The 21,809-nt window shown below is 48.3% G+C and overlaps 2 protein-coding genes across 7 annotated transcripts in view; both read left to right on the forward strand.

The window, feature by feature from the left end:
- The window catches only part of SHROOM2 (shroom family member 2), a 113,505-nt gene extending 108,357 nt beyond the window's left edge, over positions 1–5,148 (forward strand). For all 6 annotated transcript variants that reach the window (XM_072956622.1, XM_072956620.1, XM_072956621.1 and 3 more), the window contains one exon: positions 2,377–5,148. In XM_072956622.1, the coding sequence (XP_072812723.1) occupies positions 2,377–2,643 (267 nt within the window). In that variant the 3' untranslated portion in view covers positions 2,644–5,148. The remainder of the gene's footprint in view (positions 1–2,376) is intronic.
- An 8,089-nt stretch (positions 5,149–13,237) lies between these two features.
- Positions 13,238–21,809, forward strand: part of LOC107035041 (E3 ubiquitin-protein ligase Midline-1) — a 363,662-nt gene continuing 355,090 nt past the window's right edge. Inside the window, exons 1-6 of the mRNA XM_072956626.1 lie at positions 13,238–14,117; positions 14,654–14,959; positions 16,187–16,822; positions 17,248–17,385; positions 18,548–18,698; positions 18,882–19,043. Coding sequence (XP_072812727.1) covers positions 17,314–17,385; positions 18,548–18,698; positions 18,882–19,043 — 385 coding nt within the window. The 5' untranslated portion in view covers positions 13,238–14,117; positions 14,654–14,959; positions 16,187–16,822; positions 17,248–17,313. The remainder of the gene's footprint in view (positions 14,118–14,653; positions 14,960–16,186; positions 16,823–17,247; positions 17,386–18,547; positions 18,699–18,881; positions 19,044–21,809) is intronic.

Here is a 21,809-nt window from a genome sequence, read left to right on the forward strand (position 1 = left end):
CTCCCTCCCTCTCCAGTTGAGGGGCCGCTGTGAGCTTGCGGGGGACTTGACATCTTTTTGTACCTTTGCACGACGGTTCCTAGTATTTGTCTCTTCCTTTTTCCTCACCACGGGTAAGTGTGTAAGGGGAGCCCGCCCACTCCCTGACACGCCGGCAGCTCAGTGGTGACGGTGACGACCGTTGCTGCTGTGACGCAGCGAGAGGGCAGAGGGCAGGCTAGAAAGAGTCTCAGGAAAGCTGGCCTCCGTTTGCTCCTCTCCTCTCTTTCCGCGTGTGCAGCTTGACACAGGTCTTGGTGGGTCAGGCTGTCAGTTTCTCACGTGGAAGGTAACATCTCCCTGACGGCCTTATTTCATAGGTCGGAAAGCACTAATACATCTGGTTTGCTTCTTGGCGCAGGGCCTTCAAAACGATCACCTTTATCATGAATAAGGCATGTTACAGTCTCTAAAAGGGGAGCCGGAAAGGCAGCCCTCCCCTAGGACTCCAGAGGAGAGTGGTTTCAGGTTATGTAGAAGGACCTTGTAGTGTGGCTTTTGGGATGGTGGTTTTCTGTGCTTGGCCGAGTAATTACAACTGTCATTGAACATACTATATAAGAGTGTAAAAAGTAACTGGGGCTTTGGACTCTGATCCCCTTTGGGTTATGCTCATATTCCACTTTGCTGTTTTTGCCGTCTTTGCCAGATTTATCTGAAAGAACTGAGGGAAGGAACATGAACGAAGAAGAGGCTTATTTGTACATCATTGAAATACTTAATTCTCAAGTACTGATTTAAATGAAGAAGCAGCATTGGCTTTGCCCCTAAGCTCATCATTCCCTCCCTGTACTTGGGACCGACAAAGGCTTACTTAGAACGTGGGGGAGGCAGAAGGAATTGCACAGCAGGGACCACGCCCGTGGTCCTCCTGGGGACCGGGCTGCATAGCCCTTGCTGCATCCCTAGGGGTCCACTTCAGAGATGAGGAGCAGACAGGCTCTTACGCCCCTTGGCTGTGCTTGGCTGATGCGGCTTCACCCTCTTGGACCCCGAAGGGAATGTCCCACTGCTGCGTCCAGGTGTGGCACGGTGGCCCAGTCTCCAGTGTGGCTGGCACTGGCTGAAAATCTCGGCCTAGGCTTGGGGAAGTGGACGTTTTCAGACACAGACATGCTAATGAGTTAAAAGACGTGGAGTCAGGCTTTAGGAAGAAGGCTTCCCCTGTCTTTGCAGTTAGAAATGAACAAGTGGGCTGACGCGGACACGGGAAGCCCTCCCTCCGTTCTCAGCGGCTTCTGGTCCGGGTGAGCCCAACTGACTTTAATAGCCTGACCCACATTTCTAGAATCTGATAAGGTCTGTTTCCCCCTGGGTTGGAACTGCTTGGCTCTGTCTTGTCTCTTGCCACTGTATCTTTTGTTTCATGAGCACCTGAAGGTCCAGTTGGCCCACAGAAGTGGGTGGGATACCCTGAAAGGTGGCACAGCCTGGGCACGTCCCCAGCACCCAGGAGCAGTTTCTGTTTCTGGCCACGGTTTCAGAGCAACTCTTCTTTCCTGAGGTCTCTGTGTGTGGGGGCACTTTGCAAATCAAGGCTGCCGCCTCCTGGAAGCTCACTTGCAGCCGTGGGTAAGCACCCACCGCCAGGTCACAGAATGGCAGAAAAACCAGGGCTCTGCGGTGTCAGACACTCACACGCAGGAAAGGACTCCCTGGCATCCACCAGGCGGCCCTTGAAGACACGCAATGCACTCACCTCCTTGTCTTTTCATTAAAGTCGGAGAGTGCAGGCAAAGTCGGTGTGTGCTCCACGGGCAGAGAGCCATGGTGAGCACCATGTTCTGGAAGTGGGGTCATCGGTGTCCCCCAGAGCAGGACCCTTCTAAGGAGCGAGAGGAGCTACCCTGCAGCCCTGCTCCCTCACGTGTCCTCTCCTGTAGGTCCGCTCGCCGGCCGCATCTCCGTCCGCCGGAAGGGTTGAGAAATCCTGCCCTGGAATTTCTGTAGACTCTGTTCCTTTTGCCAGCTCTGCGGTAGAGTTGTCACCCATAGGATCCCTAAGTCCTTCATATCATCTGAGCATCTCCTAGTTTGGTAGCACGTAGCCCCGGTGACTCTCCTGTCCGGCGCGGCTGTTTCCGTGAGCCCTTCAAGGTGGCGGAGGTGGGGAGTGGAGGTGGGCGAGGCCCGTGAGCTCAGGGCTCGGGGGTGGGGGTAGCCTGCGGCAGCTGCAGGGTGCCTTCTGGCCACACCCCTTCAAACCTCTGGTCTCCAGGTTGGGTGGCGTCAGGGTCTCTGCTGGACTGGCCACCGAGGGCTGGGCGTTGTCGGGTCACTGGCCGGAGCCCCTGCTTTTGCTGGCTCCTCAGTGGGCTTGCCTGCCTCTCTCTGCAGCAATCCCTGCTCGAGAAGCAGCGGGTTCTGATCCAGCAGCACGAGGATGCCAAGGAGCTGAAGGAGAACCTGGACCGCCGGGAGGGCGTCGTGTTCGGCATCCTGGCCGGCTACCTCAGCGAGGAGGGCCTGGCAGACTACGAGCACTTCGTGAAGATGAAGTCGGCCCTCACCATCGAGCAGCGGGAGCTGGAGGACAAGATCCACCTGGGCGAGGAGCAGCTGCGGTGCTTGTGGGACAGCCTGCAGCCCGACAGAGGCAAATGAGGGGCCTCCCTGGCGGGGATGGAAGCTGGGCCTTCCAGCTCTGCCCCTGGGGACACGAGCCACACCCCAGCCTGTGTTTGTGTCCTGTAGAGAGACCCCCCCGCCCATAGCGTCAGGAAGGCAGTAACTTGTGCGTTTCCGTGTGCCATGATGTATGTCATGTTGCAGTTTCCCGCCTGAATGCTGAGCAGAGCAGCTCCCTGCCAGCTGCTCCCTTTAAGCAGCCACACGCGGGGCCGGGCTTCGGTGCAGGGTGAGCTCCCGCACACAGGTGGGGCGCTGGGCCTGTGGGGCACCCATGGGGTCCCTGCCGGCGGCCGGTCTGCCCTGCCTCCCGTCCTCGCGCACTGAAACCCCCCACCTTGGGGGGCAACCGGGTGAGTCTAGGAAGGTGCGTGAGAGGGGAAGCCTGGTGCACGTGCCCTCCTGTGACTCACCTGTGAACTCACCTGGGCCGCTGTGCTTTGCTGTTCGTCGAAAAGGGTTGAGCATCCATTGTGTCTGTCATATAGTGATGTCCTCTGTCCCAGCAAAAGCCATGAACATGACGGTGAGGATAATCAACATGTTAGGAAGGTGACTGGTTTCCAAGTGATTAAAACCCAGCGGTGAAACCAGCAGCCGACGTGTTGGCTCCCCTCACTCTGAAGTCGCGCTGGAACAGGTAGCGTGCCGGCTTTAACACGCACACGGAGCAGAGAGCTTTAGTCCTTGTCATCTGACGTCGCGGTTCAAATGACAGTTTCCTGCAAAGTGAAATTACTTGGGTTAAAAGTGTGTCTGCTAGTAACATGCTTCCTGGATATTTGTTTCGTAGGACTAACGAGATACTTCACAAACGACTCTTTCTCCGTGTCTGTAGAGTCACTAATGGTAGCTGGAAACTTCTCTCTCTCTGCCTCTCTCGGTCTGTTACCGTGCCGCAAGGGCCACGTTCCGTTTACTGTAAGAGCCTTGCCTCTGGTTTTTCAGAGGTCCTGGTGGACTATACAACGTCTAAACCTGATCTTTTTCTGCCAGAGAATTCACAGGTTCTGTACCCTTTTTATTGGTTGAAATTGCAAGATTCCTTAAAACAACAACAGAAAACACTCGTGTTGTCATTTTCCAGTGGACAAGTCACAGGCCAGGGGAAGAAATCTGCAAATCGTGTACGTGACAGACAATTTGTATCCAGAATGTATAAAGAATTCTCAAACTTAACAGTAAGAAGACAGACAGCCCCGTGAAAACATGGGCAAAGGATCTAAGTAGAGACTTCACCAAAGAGGACGTATGTGTGTGCATGGCAAGGGAGCACATGAAAAGCTGTTCACCCCACCATGGCTTGCTCACAACCTCCCTACTTCTCCCTGGTCGCTGCAGACCTGGTGTGTGTCCTCGCAATGCCTGCCTTGTTAGATGCATGGTTAACGGCGGGAGAAGAGCTTAGGAGAACTTGACATCGAGGTGATGTTTGGACATTGGTTTGACAGGAGGGGTCATTTTATGCCTCATTTCCTCTTAGCTCCATAAAAGAAGTTTTCCAGCAGGTGGCGCTGTCCCTTTGTCAGCAGTGACTGCCGCCTTACCAAAACAGACGCACACACATCTTAAAGGACGCTTGTCCACCCTGGGGGAGGCAGACGGGGCGAGCTGGACTCCCGGGCTGCTGCGTGGCTGTCCGTGTGCCCCGTAGACGGGGCCAAACCGCAGCTTCAGCAGTGCGGGTGGTAAACACTCCTTTGGCAGCCCCACCAAGCCAAAGACAGAGATGCCTTTCCAGTTTTTATTCCTATTAAGCTATTTCTGACTTGAAAAATGCCTCTTCTGCCAATGAAGTGTCCTCTTCCTTTTCCACCTGGAGTGGTCACTGGCTGTGAAGACTGATCACGTCAGAAAAGGGAAAGCTGGCTGCCCACCGACACCCGCTTCCTGCCTCGGGGAGACAACCATGGTGATTTCAGTGTATTTTGTTTTTAATTTACACAAAGCTTTTATCTCTGATTCTCCCCCCACTTACAGTATTGTGATCGTTTTGATATGTCGATATAATGTGAAAGTAGAACTTGTGTGTCTGTATCCGGCCTTCGGTGTCTTTTGAGAACTTTCTCCTCTACGTAGCAATACACAGTGCTCTGTTCTTTAGGGAAGCACGTATCATCACCACGGTCCTGTCTGTTTCCCTGTCTGCACCCTAAATGTCTGGTTAGCGGGGACCCAAAGATTCTGCTGGGTCAATGTACATAACTTTGTATATACTTATACTGTGGCATAGAAGAACAATCTGGTGCTAATGTTTTGCCCTTGGCATTCCTGGGTGGCGGCCGATTCCTCACCCTCTGTTGTAGCTCAGGTGTGGGGCTCTCTGTATAGCAAGATTTCCATCAGGGGTGTCACCTGTGGCTTTTATCCCGCCGTCCACCATGGCAAATGTATACAGACTTCATGCTCAGCACTCACCACTGACCTCTTGACAGGTCCTCCTGCTTGACTTTAACAAAATAAATGTTGTCTTTGAGTGAATGCAGCATGTCTTTGATTTACATACAGTACATTTTTTTTAAACTCCCCCCACCAGAATATGTCAGATTCTTAAACCGCTGATAAACTGTGGGATTGATTGTGCGCGTGTATGTTGGTGACTACTGATGTCAGTCTAGTAAGGCCAGTCAGTTTGCAGTCAAGAAGAGTTCAGGGACACAGGTTGTGTGGTCAGCTGTTTGCACGGTAATACTGCGTAACAAACACTTCCACATCTTAGCAGGGAATAGTGAGAAGTGTTCCTTTAGCTTGTGAATTTGTAGATCAGGCTGTTCTGTGTGCTTGTCATCTTCCTCCCAGGACTAGCAGTTTGGCCTGGGCGTGTCAGTGGCATGTGCCCAGGAGAAGAAGCCCAGTCCCTGGGGTGCTTTGCACATCTCTGGTCCTGTCACACCTGCTGACCTTCCATGGCCAAGCAAGTCCCACAGCCGAACCCCAAGTCAGAGGATGTGGGACGTGCTCCAGCCCTTTAGTGGAGAGAACTGTAACTTCACGTGGTGTAGTGTGGCTGTGGGGGGTGCGAAGAGTCGTGGCAGTCGCCGGACCCCGTCTCCCGCACCAGGTCTGATGCAGCGTCGTGCTACAGCGACCAGGACCCGAAGCTGAGTTCCCGGAGCAAAGCCACCTCTGCCACGTCAAGTCGCACGGCTGTGAGCAAGTGACAGCCTCCCCGAGCCTCCGCTTCCGCCTCTTGTCGTTGGAGCAGAGCTGTTGTGTGGTCACGTGAGCTGGTGTGTTGATGTGCTTATTAGAACCCACGGGGGTGGGCTGAGCGCTGCGGGTGCAGCTGCGCCCCTGCCGTCAGCCGTCCAGCCGGGATCTGGAGGAGACGCCTTCCCCGCGTCGGAACACGTCCATCACCACCGCCCGAGTCGGTGATCGTTTCTGGTTCGGGGACTAGAAACGTTTCTGTTATGGAGAAGGTTTGTGGGATGCAGAGGCTAGGCAACTGAGAGGGAGGGATTCTAATAAAAATGATTCAAAATTAGGAGAGTGGATTTTTACTTAGAACAGGAAAGAATGGACACAAATCACAGATTTTAAGAAGTCCACAAGTGCCACACACATGTTGTCATTTCCAGCTTCTGCCAGGCTGCTTCAGCTTCTTATCTGAGTTCTGAATGATCAAGAAGTGCATACACAAAGCAACTGAAATGTAGGTGGCTGTCAGGCGGTGCGTCTGCGCGGTCCAGCGATGCTCGTGCCCCGCTCCGTCACCCGCCTGTGAGGATGCTCGGGGTTTTGTCCCTGAGCATGTGTGCGCTCAGGCTGATGACCTGCTCTGGTGAGTTTTCCCTGCTCTTTGCATGGGCCCATCAGCTGCGCTGGGTATGCCGAGACAGTCTCGGACATGGGGACACATCAGATGTTGAGCTGTCTTTTCAGACCTGTGGGCTGTACTGACGTGGGTCTGCATCCTACAAGCACGGGCGTTCTGAGTGTGTGGTTTCTGTGTTCCCCATTAAAAGAAAGGACCCCATGCACGGTGGGTATGTTCTTGTTCATGCGCATGTTGAGTCACAATGCTCAGTAATCATTTCCCGCTAAAGCCAAGCTGTGTTATTCCCCACTCTACCGCCAGATCCAAAAACTGCTGGTGACAGTTCCAGTGCCTCCTGAGCCGGAGGGAGTGAGATGGAGGAGGGGCACAGAGAGGCCCCGGCCAGCGCATCTCTGGAGGCCCAGTCTCCACCCCCGACCTTGGAAAGGTGGTGCCAGGAGAGGCCCTGCAGCTTAGCTATAAGAGCTCCAGGTAAAGCTGTTCCTATTTCCACTTGGTTGTGAAATTCAACCACAAGGCCTACCAGGTAGGTAGCAGTCTCCAACCGCACGAGGCCTGTGTGGGGAGGTGGTGTTTGTGCATCTGCTGGCAGGGGAATGAGGCACGTGGTCCCTGTACACAGGGTGCTGTGAGCAGGGCACTGCCTCCCCTCCTGCGGTTTCTTGCCAAAAATACATCAGACAAACCCAAAGTAGGTGAAATACATAAGAAACAAAACAAAACAAAACTGACCAGTTGTCTTAAAAGGTGCCAAGTCGATGAAAGATCAAGAGAAGGGCGGCTGCCAACTGGCGGGACCCAAGGCAGCGGCAATGCGACGCGGGAGCCTGCAGCGGGAGGAGCACGTGAGCGGGGCGCTCGGCGCGGTTTGGACGAGGTCTGTGCTCCACGGGTGGTCCGCGTTCATTTCTTGCCTCAGAGCATCGTGCTTTGGTCATGCATTGTTTCCACTTGGGAAGTCTTGGATGAAGAGGACGTAGACATCTTTGTGCTGGCGGCAGCTTTTCTTTGCGAGTCCAAAATTGTTTTCAGAAGGAAAAGTTTAAGAAAAAGTTTCCCTCCGTTTTAAAGGAGGTTCTCCTTGACTGTGGCACTTTTCCATCACTGGCTCTAGGGGACCTTTAAAGCAGAGCTGCGGCATGTCCTTCCTAGGCCTAAGGCGGAGGCGTGCGGGGCTCACCGGGCATAAGCGGTCATGCTAGGTTTCTCTGCCGCGGTGAAGCTCTTGGAGTTCCTGAGTTTCCAGAAGACTCTGGCCCTCTAAACCCGAAGCCCTCAACGGGGTGCCCCCATGCTTATCTGTGGTGGTCCCCTCTGTGCCTGCTGCCAGTGTGTTCCGCAAAGATCGGCCCGCGTCCCTGGCTAGCCAAAGAATTCACAGACCGGTTCTTGGAGCTTAGAAGAAAAGAGGCAGCGTTATTACTTTCCTGGGCAAAGCAGACTGACAGCAGGCTCGTGCCTTCAGAACTGTGAGCCCGCCTTAGGGTTGGGGCTTAGTGATTATATAGGGAACAAACTGGAGAGTAAAAAGGGTAGCAATCAACAGGAGTCTCCGGTGAAGCTTCCTCCTGAATCTTGGCACAAGTCTGTCCAGCATTATGGGACCATCTGATGGTCTGGAGGGTCATCAGCCCGCGACCTTCTTTATCTGATCACACTCATTAGGCATCAGGAGGGACTTCGGAGGGTCTGGTCAGTCTCCTGAGGTTGTCGTGGGCGACTCCCTTTCCAGGGGAATGCCGCAGAATCCAAACATGACTGTAAATTTGGCCAGGGTGAGGTAAAACAAACAGGAAAATGAACAACTCCAGCTCCAACTCTGATTATAACAGTGGGCCTGGGGCTGGGGGCAGGGTCCGGTCAGGCAGATTTGCTGAGCGTTTTAAAAGCAAACGGCAAGTAGAAGGCCGGGAACTAGTTAGCCTAAGCGCACCCGTTTCGTTATTTCTCTTTCCAAATCCCCACTGTCAGTTTGTCTCCTTCCATTTCTATGGAAATAGGGAAATGGGCGTCGTATTTGTCTGGCTGCTTCCTGCTGGGTGGGGGTGTCGTTCCGGCGTTGCTGAGGTGGAGTGAGTGAAGCTGATCTTGCCACGCGGTTGGGGGTCTAAGAAGAGCCTTAGTTGTTCATTTTTCACACATTAGACAACAGAAGACTATCAGTCTAAATATTACATATGTAACTACTTCTATTAACCGTGGTGATAAGAAAAACTGCTGGACCCCCGTAAGGATAGATCTGAGACCTTGGGGCACCCATGGAAAGAGGCCAGAGAACCAGGAGTTAACTTGAGATGTAACTTCTCCCTCATACCTCTGAATTCCGTACATTATGCATTTGTTGCTTCCTGTCCTCCAGGGCAGTTGTGGTGTTCCTGGATGCATCTGGTATGAAAGTAAAGCAGGCAGTGTGAATCTAGGAACTCAGTAACTACAAGAGGAGAACTTAAGCCCATAAGGTTGCAGCTACAAGTTGCCAACAGACACTGCTTTGAGATTGGCTGGTGGCTTCCCAATTTTGACACCACTCAGGAACCTCAGTCTCTCAGCAATAAACGTGTCTGAATTCACATCTGTAATGGTTACCTGGCTTTACCTTGGATGTCTGCACTACAGTTATTCCATTTCGATTTTCAAATGCATTTCTCTCCTTAGCAGCCAAAGCAGATGTCACCAGTAATGATTTTAGTGCTTTTCCACATATGAGAAGATGCAAGAATTGGGGCTCATAAAATCTTCTGAACACATCTAACAATCTGAAGGCCTGTTCTGCCAGTTTTCCCAGAGCACAAAGCACCTCATTCCTGATCTCCACCCTGAACTCTTTTAAGGGGGTGTTGGAGGTCAGCGGCTGCAGTGGCTCACAATTGAATCCAAGCAGAGGCAGATGGCAAGTGCCATCGTGATCATAAATTTGACCATGGCTTGGCACGACATTTCATCCCATGGGGCTAGGAATGCTTGTTCCTAGGTCAGGTGAGGATTTTGTGGATAGGCCACCCAGTGTCCTAACATGGGCCTAGGCCTTATTAACAGGAGCAAAATTCTCTGGACCACCTGTCTTATTCGTCTGCTGTGGTCCAGGAGAATATTCTCTCTTGTTGCTTCGTCCCATGTCTCGACTTGCACAGTTAAAGTCATTGGTCTCATACAGAAGTATATATCTGGCCTGCTGTTTTAAGTTGCCTGGTCATTTTATCAGAGGCTCAGTCACACACTTGTTAATGCAAGAAACAACAATTTTGTAAAACAGGCAAAATACAAACCAAATAGTTAGCAGTATCAGTAAGGTCATAAGTAAGAATTTATGCTAAGAACTTCCATTAGGTGCGGCTCAGGGCATCCCCAGGCTGTCTGAATCGGTCTGTTCTGTACCCGTCCTTACCTTTAAGGATGATGTTATACAAGCATTGTTTATAAGACACATAGAATTACAGACAAACTATTAGAATGGGTGAATTTAGCAAGTTAAGTACATACAATGTTAATATTAAAAATCAATAATATATCTCTATACCAGCAATAAGCATATAAATATTTTTTCAAAATGATAATTGTTATACAGGCCGGGTCAGCTGTCTGCCTCAGGTATCTTTTTTTTTTCTTCCTGGTGTGGTAGCTTCTTCCCTACTTGAGCATTGTTCTAAGGTGAGCAGTTCTCTATAGGCCGGTCCAGGGCAGGGGCTCTTTTTGACTGGAAATTAATCCAAAAGCCAGTCTCCTTCAGTTTTTGCTGTGTACACTCTAGTTAAGAGTACCTGATATAAGGGTCCTTTTATCCGGGCTGAAGATAGTTCTTGAAATCATGTCTGTTGCAGTTTGTATAATCCCCTGGCTGCAGCTGATGGGGCATCGGATCTTTATCCAAGGATAGATTTGATTACTGAGCTTCAAAAACAAACCTAGAGTGTCCTTTCAATAATTTAATCAAACTTTGCAACAATGTAACACAGCAGCAAGGAATGATCTGGCAAGAGAGTCTTGGTAAATCTAGACCTCAATTAACAAAACTAGAATTTAATATTTACTGAAATATAATTTGTTTTCTAAGGTTACCCTCATTTTTATCAAATACAGCCAAGTACAGTTTAATTGATCATACAGGCTCTTTTAAATTGGCTGTGTTAGAATTCCTCAGAAAGTGTCTCAATTTCCAAAAGGCCTCAAGGCCAGGAAAGTCACACGAAGGGCCTGTTATGGATTTTGTCTTACACATTTAGGTGAATTTTTCCCCTTTTGAAGTCCCCAAGGTATCTTGAGATTTCTGCACTTGTTAGGAGGTGACCTTTCTAAAACTTACCTAATAAAGCTATCGGGAAGATTTTCCAATTCCTGGAGGGATCAGGGAGAGAGAAGAAGATAAATGTTTTAATTTTACTTACAAAGGTATAGTTTACCAAATTGCTATAAGTCATAATTAGCTTGAGGAGAAGGGCTTTTTTATATCTGGAGAACACCGATTAATAGCCAGTAATATTTCAGACAAAACCAAAAATTATAACCATATTTATCAGATTACTTAGTCCCATGTAACTAACCCCTCCCCCACCTTTTTTTTTTTTACAGTTTTATGAAATCAGCTTCCATCAGACTTAAAAAATTTTTTTAACCCCGTTTAGTTCAGTGGTATAATCTGAAATTTATCAGAAGCCAGTAAATCTCCTTGAAAGAAAGCATTTTGCAAAAGCATCAGAGTAAAACAACTATACTTTTGTTTATAAATGACATAAGACTTAAAAGCATGGTTAAACACCTAGTTACATTGTAAATCATAAAGAAACCTGGTTACAATAACCAGAATTGTGACTGGTAACATTTCAGACATACCAGGCTTTTTAAGGGATTTCATATAATTTTTAGAATATCTATATTAATACTATTTTTCTTATAATATAACCTAAGAAGATTTATTGTTCGTTTGACAGTACTTTCCATATGATTTAACATACCAAGTGAAACTTACTAGTTTAAAATCTCTCTTTGGGATGTTTCAGGGGCCCTCTGAAGCATCCCAGATGTAGCTGGAGGTCAAAAGAATTCTGATGAAAATTTGATATTTGGAAGCTTGTTAAACACTTGGTCAGATAAAGGCGTAGGTCACTGTGAAACAGTACTTATTCATCAACAATTAAATACTTCAAAGGTAAATACAGTACAGATGACTTAAGGGGTAAAAGAAACTTTATAATCTGTTACTAAAGGCAGATTAACATTTTAAGAAAACTTCATTCTCTTAACAAAGAGAGAGAGAACCAAATCTAGTCTTGGACCAGCTTACTTCTAAGATTCATTTACTTGACTAAATTTATTTTAAACTTAACCAATCCTAACTGTGTACAGAACTCTTTCCTCAGGGTTCCTCTTTTACAAACCTTCCACAACTTTCTGTATCCATATTATTTTTGTCCCTTATTTTCTTTTTCATTCAGAAGCAACCAGCTTTAGGACACAGTCACTCTTTTTCCATTAACAGAATATAATTGCATTCCTCATACCTTCTTTTGCATACTCATCTTACTTTCCTAGCATACAGAGACTTTTCCCTTAGTAGTACAGAGTATTTCAGGGTGGCACCAAACGTTTATTAATATTTATTTCTAAATATCTATAGCTCCTCTGTAAGAGGAAGTCAACATTCAGTAATACATGTTTTAATATCTTATTTTATTGAAAAATGACCTGCCTATTTCATAAGGGTCCATCATTTAAGTTAATTTAGCACAACTCTAAAATTTCAAGTTACCAAATATCTGGGGGAGATCATCTGAGTAGACATTTCTGAAATAATCATTTCTAAAGGGTTTACCCAAAAGTTCTTTCTCATTTGCAGTTAAGTTATTTACAAGAATACCATACCAAGTTATTTTTCTTGCTGACAGATTTGTAACAGATATGACAAGGTCTTACTGGGCTTCTATTAAACCTAAGTACGATAATAGATTTATGTTTAACATTAATGAAGGTAAAGACATGTCTATATTGATCAAACCAGTAAGCTTAAGCTAGCTTTAAATGCCAGGTATTGATTCAGTACTGAGTATTTTTTAGATCACATGAACCCGATTTTTAATTCTGGCCAGTTTTTAAAATATTTCTAAGTTTTTACATAAGCACTTAATTTCCTTTAAGCCAATTAAATAGAGCTCTTTAACAAATTTATTTTGGCAACACACATACAGGTACACACAAACACACAAGCACAGAACCCTCATAGTTCCCATTTTTACAATTTTAGCCATGAATCAGGTACAACAATGTAAAACTCATCAGTTACAGGAGGTTGGATTCAAATTGGGTTTCTGGTAGACGGAACAAATGAAAGTTGCTTGTCTAGATAGCTAAACATTTTTACTAACTTCTATAGAAGACATTTTAAGATTTCTATTTGTTTCCAAATTACTCCCTTTCTCAAAGTTAGCATCCCAGAGGCCGTAACAGCAGCTGACTCATTGGTACTGGGACAGAAGTTAGAAGTTTGAAAGTCCACCAGGTGAGACCCCACTGTGAGTTCCACCTAAAGCTCCTGGGTGACCTTTGCAGTGCAAGGTGTTTGTTCTTCCTTATATTTTTCTGGTTTTAGTTTTGGGCAGTCCTTTCTCCAGTGTCCCTCTGCTTTGCAGTAGACACACTGATTAATAGTCCCAGCTGGCTTTTTCTTACCTCCCTTCTGGCCTCTGGGCTTTTGTCTAGTAAAGGCCCCCAGGCGAGTTACTATTACACTGTTAACTGGCTTTCTGTTCTTGTCTTCTTTAGGATTATAAAACTTAAAGACAATTTCCAATAATTTCCTGGGGTTTTGGCTACTGCTCTTATGATCTTGTGTTAGGACTTCTACCTCGTTAAAGCACGAATGTTTGGGGAAGCCCTTCCTGAGGCCAGCTAGGACACGCCGTCCGCAGTGGGCATTTGCGGCTTCTTTGTTTTAGATGTTGGGCCTCCTTCTGAGTGGCCTCTAAAGCCATTATTTTTTTTTAGTTAACTGTAATTAGACCGGTCATTTAAGATTTTACCCGATGGGCTCTAGGATGGACTAAACGGCAGGGTAGGGGGCTTGCGGCGCTGTGCATGCCCACCACATTGACACTCAGAAGCCAGTATTAACCGCTGGGGAAAAGAAACAGGATTACTTTCCCTTCGCCGGTGTTAGAGCCTTGGTTTTGCGTGCCCTACCTCGACCTTCCTGGCGCTGCCCTTCAGCCTCTCCTGTGCTGGTGTCTGGAGATGGGGTCCTTTTAATTTAGCAATACCGGGAAAATCTTCCTTATTCTTCCAGCATAATGTGGACTTGCTGTCCCATTATAAGGCTGTACGATGGTTTACATATTCTGCAAATGTGCTTTTTCTTCCTCTTCGTCCCAGTTGTGACCTGACTTACGAAAGCTCACTGGCTGTGTGTTTCACTTACTTCTTTGTACGTTTCTCTGCTCGCCTCCTTGGGATCAGTGTCTTAGCATGGAAACGCTGTAAGCAAAGGACGTAAGACTTCGTCCCCAGTGCTGGCTAGCTGGCCTGACGTGCCTCATTCCTCACAGAGGTCTCCTCTGAGGCTCTTCCCCACCTGAGCCGGCCGATCTCTCACACGTGAGGACTTCCCTCACAGCGTCAACACTGCCTTACTCACATGACCCCGAGACTCAAGCGGAAGGAGATCATTCCCCATGAGTGAAGGGTATGTTTCCGAACGTGTCAGGTGTCTGGAGATGGAGGCAGTGTTGGGAGGGCGCTGGGAGGGCTGTCACCGGGAGAGGGCACGGGGGAGGCCCTCCTGGGACACGTGGGTCTCCTCCTAGGCAAGCCTAGTGTTACTCCCAAAGGAGCACCATCTCAGAGACACGAGGGTGGTGGTGAAGGATGCTGGCTTTCAGAGGTTCCATACAGGGCCAGGGCCTGGGCTCTCGTTGCTGGGCCACTGTCAGGAAAACTCCTTCCTGTCGGGTGCTCCTGGTGCCGGCGGCCCTGCTGAGCATTCCTTTCTCAGGACTCCTCAGAGCAGAGCCCAGTTACCAGAAAGCCTTGTCCACAAAAATAATAAAAAATGGTAAGACTAGAAAAGAGTTTTATTGGAGCCAAACTGAGGACTATGACCAGGAGGCCAGCTCCCCAGGTGACTCTGAGAACCTGGTCCTGGGAAGCACAGATTTTCAGCACAGTTATATCTCGTCAGAACAGAGAACATTAAACAAGTCACCGATACCTTTCTTTAAGGGGTCAAGAAGCCAGAGCAGCACTGACACTACGGTGGGTAGACTGTGGCCTGGGCCCCTGGGAAGGGAGTCTCATCCGAGGAGGACCAGCGTGGGCGTCCCAGGAAGCGGGGCATTTCATCTTTGACGCGGACCTTCTTGAGTTCTGGTCAGTGTGCCCTTTCATCAGGAAAGCAGATGTGCAGTGCTTGTGTGACAGCCCGTAGGCAGGCTGTTTTAGTCAGCATCAAATTGAAGTGAACTCAAGAATAAGCCAGAGTGACTTCCCCACACCTCAAGATGTGAAAATGGATTTTATCAGCCTGCGGTAAGGAAGCTCATTTAACTTTTACTTGGGGTTTCCCAAGTATATTTGTGCTTGAATTGCCTCTCCCTTGTGTTTAAAAATTTAATGCCGGTCGGAGTGCCCATGTGTCCTGAGAGGCACCATCCCAAGGGCAGCAGCTCCTGGCCGGAAGGTGGGGCTGAGTGTTGGAGATGAAGGAGCTGCCCTCTGTCCCCTGAGCAGGAGGGGGACCCTCTCTCTGTCTCCATATAAGGCCATGGTCTTTAAATAGGATTTCTGTATACAATTTTACCCAAATAAGCTTTGTTATGATAGAAATTAGGCAAAAACACATGTATACGTATATGCACGTGTGTGTATCCGTAGCTAACAATTTATATTAAACCCACGCAGTGGGAGAGTATAGCTCAACTGGTGAAGTGCACGCTTAGCATGCATGAGGTCCTGAGTTCAACCCCCAGTACCACCATTAAAAAAAATAAATCAACCTAATTACCTCCCCCCTAAACAAAAAATTAAATAAAGTTTTTTAAATTAAAAAAAAACCAGAAACCCCACATTGGTCCATATATGCTGCCCTTTAGCGTTTATGAAGAACCATCTACCAGTAGTGACCTGGCCAGCATCCCACCAGAGTTCCCCAGGGCCCACCCCACTCTCCCCACCCTCCCCACCGGCAGCTCTGCCTTTGGCTTGCCAGCTGCCACTGCAGCACGGCCGGGATTTACCCGTGTGAAGTGAGGCTCTGTTAGGCCCTTACTGTCCACTGTCCCTCTCCATCCCTAGAAGAGTCGTTTCCTTCCTGTACAGGTAAGGGGGGCCAAGGCTTGTCAGAGAGACGTTGCCATGTCGGGGAAGATGTTCCCACATCTCCATCTTCTCCTGTCCTCCCCCCTTTTCTAAAAGTAACAGCATTATGCTATTTACATATTTTTGAAATCGGCTTTTAATTTAGCAATATTGGGAAATTTTTCCTCATCCAACATAACGTGGAATTGCTGTCCCATTATAAGGCTGTACGATGGTTTACTGCATGGATCCTCCAAATGGGCTTTTTCTTCCTCTTCGTCCCAGTTGTGACCTGACGTACGAAAGTTCACTGGGTGTGTGTTTCACTTAACTTCTTTGTACGTTTCTCTGCTCGCCTCCTTGGGATCAGTGTCTTAGCATGGAAACGCTGTGAGCAAAGGACGTAAGACTTCGTCCCCAGTGCTGGCTAGCTGACCTGACGTGTCTCATTCCTCACAGAAGCCCCCTCTGAGGCTCTTCTCCATCTCAGCTGACTGATACCTCACACTTGAGGACTTCCCTCCGCGCTGCCTTACTCACGTGACCCCAAGACTCAAGCGGAAGGAGGTCATTTCCCATGAGTGAAGGGTATGTTTCTGAATGTGTCAGGTGTCAGCAGACTTTGACGACGGAACCCCCACAGTGTGTGTGCCACGTCTGCTAACACCTGCACGTATGGGATGCCGTTGCTTTTAAACATGTCACACTCCGGGGGAGAGGAGTTGGCTACCACTTCTGGGGGAGGAGAAAGTGGTGAAGGGACACGTCTGGATTGGCCACGTAGATCTTGCCAGTGGACTCTTACGGTCCATTAGTAAAAATACTCCCCCCATCAGGGAAGAGAAAATAGGTGCTGCCATGGAACCCGTGACCTAGCAACAGGGAATTCTGGAGGTGTGGACAATGGAACGTGTTTTCTGTGGAAGGCTGTGGACTCGAAGTCCAGGCTCACAGTGTTGCAGAGTGTTCAGCTCTGCCCTCACCGAGGAGCCAGCACAGAGTGGAAGATGTCCTAGAGGAGCCGTGGGTCATGAGCAACTCTAGCCCACTGAGGTCGCTGTCCTTGGCCACAGACAGCCATTCGCTTGGAGAATGGTCAGTAGAGGCTCTGCCTTCTTTGTTGTGTGTGCTTTGTTGTGGTAACATAGACAAGACTTAGCATTTTTCCATTTTTAAACATACGGTTCGATGTTGTGCGACCCTCATCACCATCCGTCCCCAGAAATTTTCCGTCTTCCTAAACTGAAACTTTTGTCCTCGTTGAACTCTCACTGCCCATTCCTCCCTCCCTCCGCCCCTGGTACCCACCTTCTCCTTTCTTTGTCTAGGAATTTTTATCCTTTAGGTGCTGCATATAAGTGGAATCATACAGCATTTGTCTCTCTGTAACTGGCTTATTTCACTCAGCATCGTTAGTCTTCAAGGTCCATCCATCCTGTAGCATGTGATAGACTTCCATTCTAAGACTGGAAACACTGTAGTGAATGGATGGACCACATTTTGTCTATCTGTTCATACAGGGATGGAGAATCAGGTCACTTCCACATCCTAGCCCTCGTGAATAATGCTGTTATAAACATGGGTGAATGAGTATCTGTTCCAGTACCTGCCTTCATCTGGGATATACAGATCCAGAAGAGGGACGGCGGGAACATACGGTCAGTCTATGTTTGTTCAAGGAATTGCTGTACCATTTTTCCCAGTGGCTAGACCAGATTCTAGTCCTATCAGCAAAGCACAAGGGTTCCAGTTTCTCCACATCCTGGCTAACGCTTACGATTTTTCATTTTGTGGATACTAGCCATCCTTTTGAGTGTGAAGTAGGGTCTCTGACCAGTTTTTTTTTTCCTAGCCCCCTCCCCACCTCAGGGTGGACAGCATCCCTCCAGTGGAAGCCCCCTGAACTCACGTACCTCCTCATCCATATCTTCCCTCAGAATGTCTTTGCTTTGCCACATTCAGTGGTTCTCTCACTCAGTGTTCTAGTTGCACACAGGAATCACCTGGGAGCTTTTAAAATCTCTGGGCCCCGTCCGCTTACTCTGAGCAATTACTCAACCCGTAGTCTTCAAGCGACGCCGGGTGCTTGCTTCTGCCTTTACCCGCAGTGCGGTGCTGAGAGGATGCGGCCTGGCGGCCAGCTGCCTGTCTCCACCACCTGTGTCCTGTGTGACTTTAGACAAGTTACTCAACCTCTCTGTCCTTTGACCTAGCCAATGAAGGTCAGAATACTGCCCACCTGTTAGGGGCGTTTGGGGGATTAAATGGAGCCCTCAGCAGCGTGGCTCTCAAAGTGAAATGTTGCCGAAGTGTGGTGCCCTGGGGCCAGGCGGTTTTGCTAGTAATACTATGTGTTAGAGGAGGAGGAGGCGGCTGCAGTGGCTGTTGTGATGGTCTCTGCAAGGCGTCAGCAGAGGTACAATGGGGCAGGGGAAACTGTCTCAAGGCCTTTAGAGGGAAAAGCTGCAAAGTCACTTAGGCCTGGATCCAGGGCAGAGTGAAGGATTAGAGGCAAAAATGCAATCTATGAAGAGGAATATATAAATAAAACCAAATCACCATGCTGTCCGCCAGAAATTGACACAGCACTGTAAACTGATTCTACTTCAATTTAAAAAAACAAAAAAGGCCCCTAAAAATCACAATCTGCTACATCAACATTAGTGAAGTCAGTTTCTCATATGTGACTCAGGTCGCTTCTCACCTTTTCTGGGTCTCCAAGTTGATGAGATCCAAAATGTGAAGATCGTTGTAATGAGCATGGGGGGGAGGGTGCAGGGGAGGGACTCCGTGGTCACTTGCTTTCTTTTCATCCCACAGCACCTAGTCACACATCGTGCCTGTGGACGGTCGGTCCTGAAGACCCTGGACAGAACCGCCCCTGCTGCTCCTCTCCACGCTCAACAGAATTTGCAATATGACCATCTTCGCTGGTTTTTCCATTCAGAGCACACAGTGGGAAGATCTAATAGTAAATACAGGTTGCCATCCTGCTTGTGAGCAGGACACTGAGCGCTTCAGTTGATCGGTGGTCTTCCTAAGAAGTGACAAAGCTCTCCATTTATAGTTCAAATAACCTCAAGTGATGCGACCTTGACGTTGTGCAAATTTGCCCCTCGCACCCAAAACCCATCCCGTCTGCTTGGCTTTGCAGGTCTGTGCAACTCGGCCGACAGCTGGATGATCGTGCCCAACATCAAGCAGAACCACTACACGGTCCACGGCCTGCAGAGCGGCACCAAGTACATCTTCATCGTCAAGGCCATCAACCAGGCGGGCAGCCGCAGCAGTGAGCCTGGGAAGTTGAAGACAAACAGTACGTGCCGCGAGCTCGCTCTCATCTGCGCTCCTTTCAGCTGCCTCTAGCTCCCTTGCTGCTCCTTTTCTCTGTCTCTGGCATCGCTGACAGCCTCAAAAAGGCCAGCCTGTAAAAAAGCAAGGAGGGGTGGATTTTGCATCAGATGCCTCTGGGTTCCCAGCCTGAGACGGAGCTGGGGCTCTGGAAAGGGCCAGGAGCATTCTTTTCCGTAGCAGAATAGCAAATTAGTAACTCCTCCTTCAGGCGTTCTTTGTTGTACTCCAGATGCCTGCCCCAGGCTGTGGGTCTCCATCAGAGGTGATTCTGGCCCCCTGCGTGACACGGAGCACTGTCTGGAGTCAGGTTTGGTTGCCAGAGCTGGGGTGGGTGGGCTGGTACCTAGCGGTTAGGGGCGAGGGGAGAGGGGAAATGTCCCCCCATACCCGGGACAGCCCCTGCAGCCAAGACAGATCCGGCTGGACCATGCGGCTTGTCACACTGTCGTCTCCCTCCCTGCCCACATGTGTTTTATTTTTTCTTCTCCTTTCTTTGTATCTTTTCGATCTAGAAATACTCTATTACACAGTATGGTATTTCTTTGCATAAGACCTCCCACGAGAGAGCAAGTTAGAGTCTGTCAGTATGACACCATGTTATAGGGTTGCCAGCCAGCCAGCCCCCGCCTTTAAGAGGAACCCCCCACTGAAACCAAATCCTTGATCTCAGTAGTCAGATAACTATATTTTACTCCAGATATATGTGTTTAAGACACATACTTAAAAAAAGTTTTTTATTGAAGTACAGTCAGTTACAATGTGTCAATGTCTGGTGTCCAGCAGTGTCCCAGTCATGCATCTACATGCATATATTCGCTTTCATATTTTTCATGAAAGGTTATTGCAAGATACTGAATATAGTTCCCTGTGCTGTACAGAAGAAACTTGGTTTTTTTTCATCTATTTTTTTAAATAGTGACTAACATTTGCAAATCTCAAACTCCCAAATTTATTGCTGCCCACTCCCTTACCTGGTAACCATAAGATTGTTTACTAAGTCTCCAAGTCTGTTTCTGTTTTGTAGATGAGTTCATAGTGTCCTTTTTTTTTTTTTTTTAAGATTCCACTTACGAGTGATATATGGTATTTCTCTTTCTCTTTCTGGCTTACTTCACTTAAAATGACAATCTCTAGGTCCATCCATGTTGCTGCAGATGGCATTATTTTATTCTTTTTTATGGCTTTTATGGCTGAGTAATATTCCATTGTGTAAGTACACCACAACTTCTTTATCCAGTCACCTGTCGATGGACATTTAGGTTGTTTCCATGTCTTGGCTGTTGTAAATAGTGGTGTTATGAACATTGGAGGGCGTGAATGTTTTCAAATTCGCATTCCGTCTGGATATATACCCAGAAGTGGGATTGCTGGATCATATGGTAAGTCTGTTTTTACTTTTTGGAGGAATCTCCATACTTTTTCCATAATGGCTACACCAAACTCCATTCCCACCAACAGTGCAGGAGGGTTCCCTTTTTTCCACATCCTCTCCAGGATTTATCATTTGTGAACTTCTGAATGATGGCCATTCTGACTGGTGTGAGGTGATACCTTATTGTAGTTTTGATTTGCATTTCTTTGATAATTAGCAGTGTTGAGCATTTTTTCACGTGCCTGTCAGCCATTTGTACGTCTTCACTGGAGAATTGCTTGTCTAGGTCTTCTGCCCATGTTTGGATTGGGTTGTTTGGTTTTTTTGTTCAGCTGTATGAGCTGTTCATATACTCTGGAAATTAAGCCCCTGTCAGTCATATCATTGGCAAATATTTTCTCCCAGTCCGTAGGTTGTCTTTTTGATTGGCTTAAGTTTCCCTTGCTTGAAGACATGTATTCTTAAACAAGCTGATTTCGCCTTTCAGTGTCTCTGCTGGTAAAGAAGGAAACATTTTTAGAGATTAAATAGGAATATATACACACACACACACACTGAGGAATATATATACACACACACACACTGAGGTTAATTCTGTAGAATAGATCTTTGAAATTTGTGCTTCATCGGTTTTACAAAAGACAATGCGTTCACTTCGCTTACACAGGTAATGTCATCTCTTTCCAGACGTGCAGTCATTGATGGGATGTTAAGTTCCACACGGCGGGTTGGCACACTGTTTCTGTTACGTGCCAAATGGTAACTATCTGGGGCTGTGCGGATGAGATGGTCTAGCCAGGTCACAGGTGTTCAGCTCTGCCATTGTCGTGCAAAAGCGTGGTGCGGCCGTGGTCATTGAAACGTTACTGGCAGCCACCCGCAGTGGGCTGGATTTGGGCTGTAGTTTGCCAAACTGAGGTTGTACAAATATTACAAGGAAACGAATTCTTTAGGCAAGTAAAGGATTAATTTGTTCCCTGAGCTCATCTGTCCTTGTTGAGGCAAAAGCCTTGAACCTGGGCAGAGTCGGTGACAGTGTCTTTGGGAAACGCACCTGGGCGCGGGTGGACTTTGCTCCCCGAGGACGCGGCAGGTGGGGCCTGAGCCCGCTCGGCGCCCTGCGGGCGAGGCTGGAGCGGAGACGAGCCCGCTGGCTCTCAGCGCGCGAGCCCGGCCTTCCCGGGGGCTCTGACCGCTGCTCTTCCGCACTGAAGGGCAAGCAGAACGCGGCCTTCGGTGTCAGCCATGGGGGCCTTTACGGAGCTGCTTCCTCCTCCTCCCATGACTGTCCAGTTAGGTTTATGCGTGTTCTATCTTCCACTGGTGAAAACTGGACTATTTTAAGCAAAACCATCT

This window comes from Vicugna pacos, chromosome X (assembly GCF_048564905.1).
Source record: "Vicugna pacos chromosome X, VicPac4, whole genome shotgun sequence".
In the NCBI taxonomy this organism is placed as follows: Eukaryota; Metazoa; Chordata; class Mammalia; order Artiodactyla; family Camelidae; genus Vicugna; species Vicugna pacos.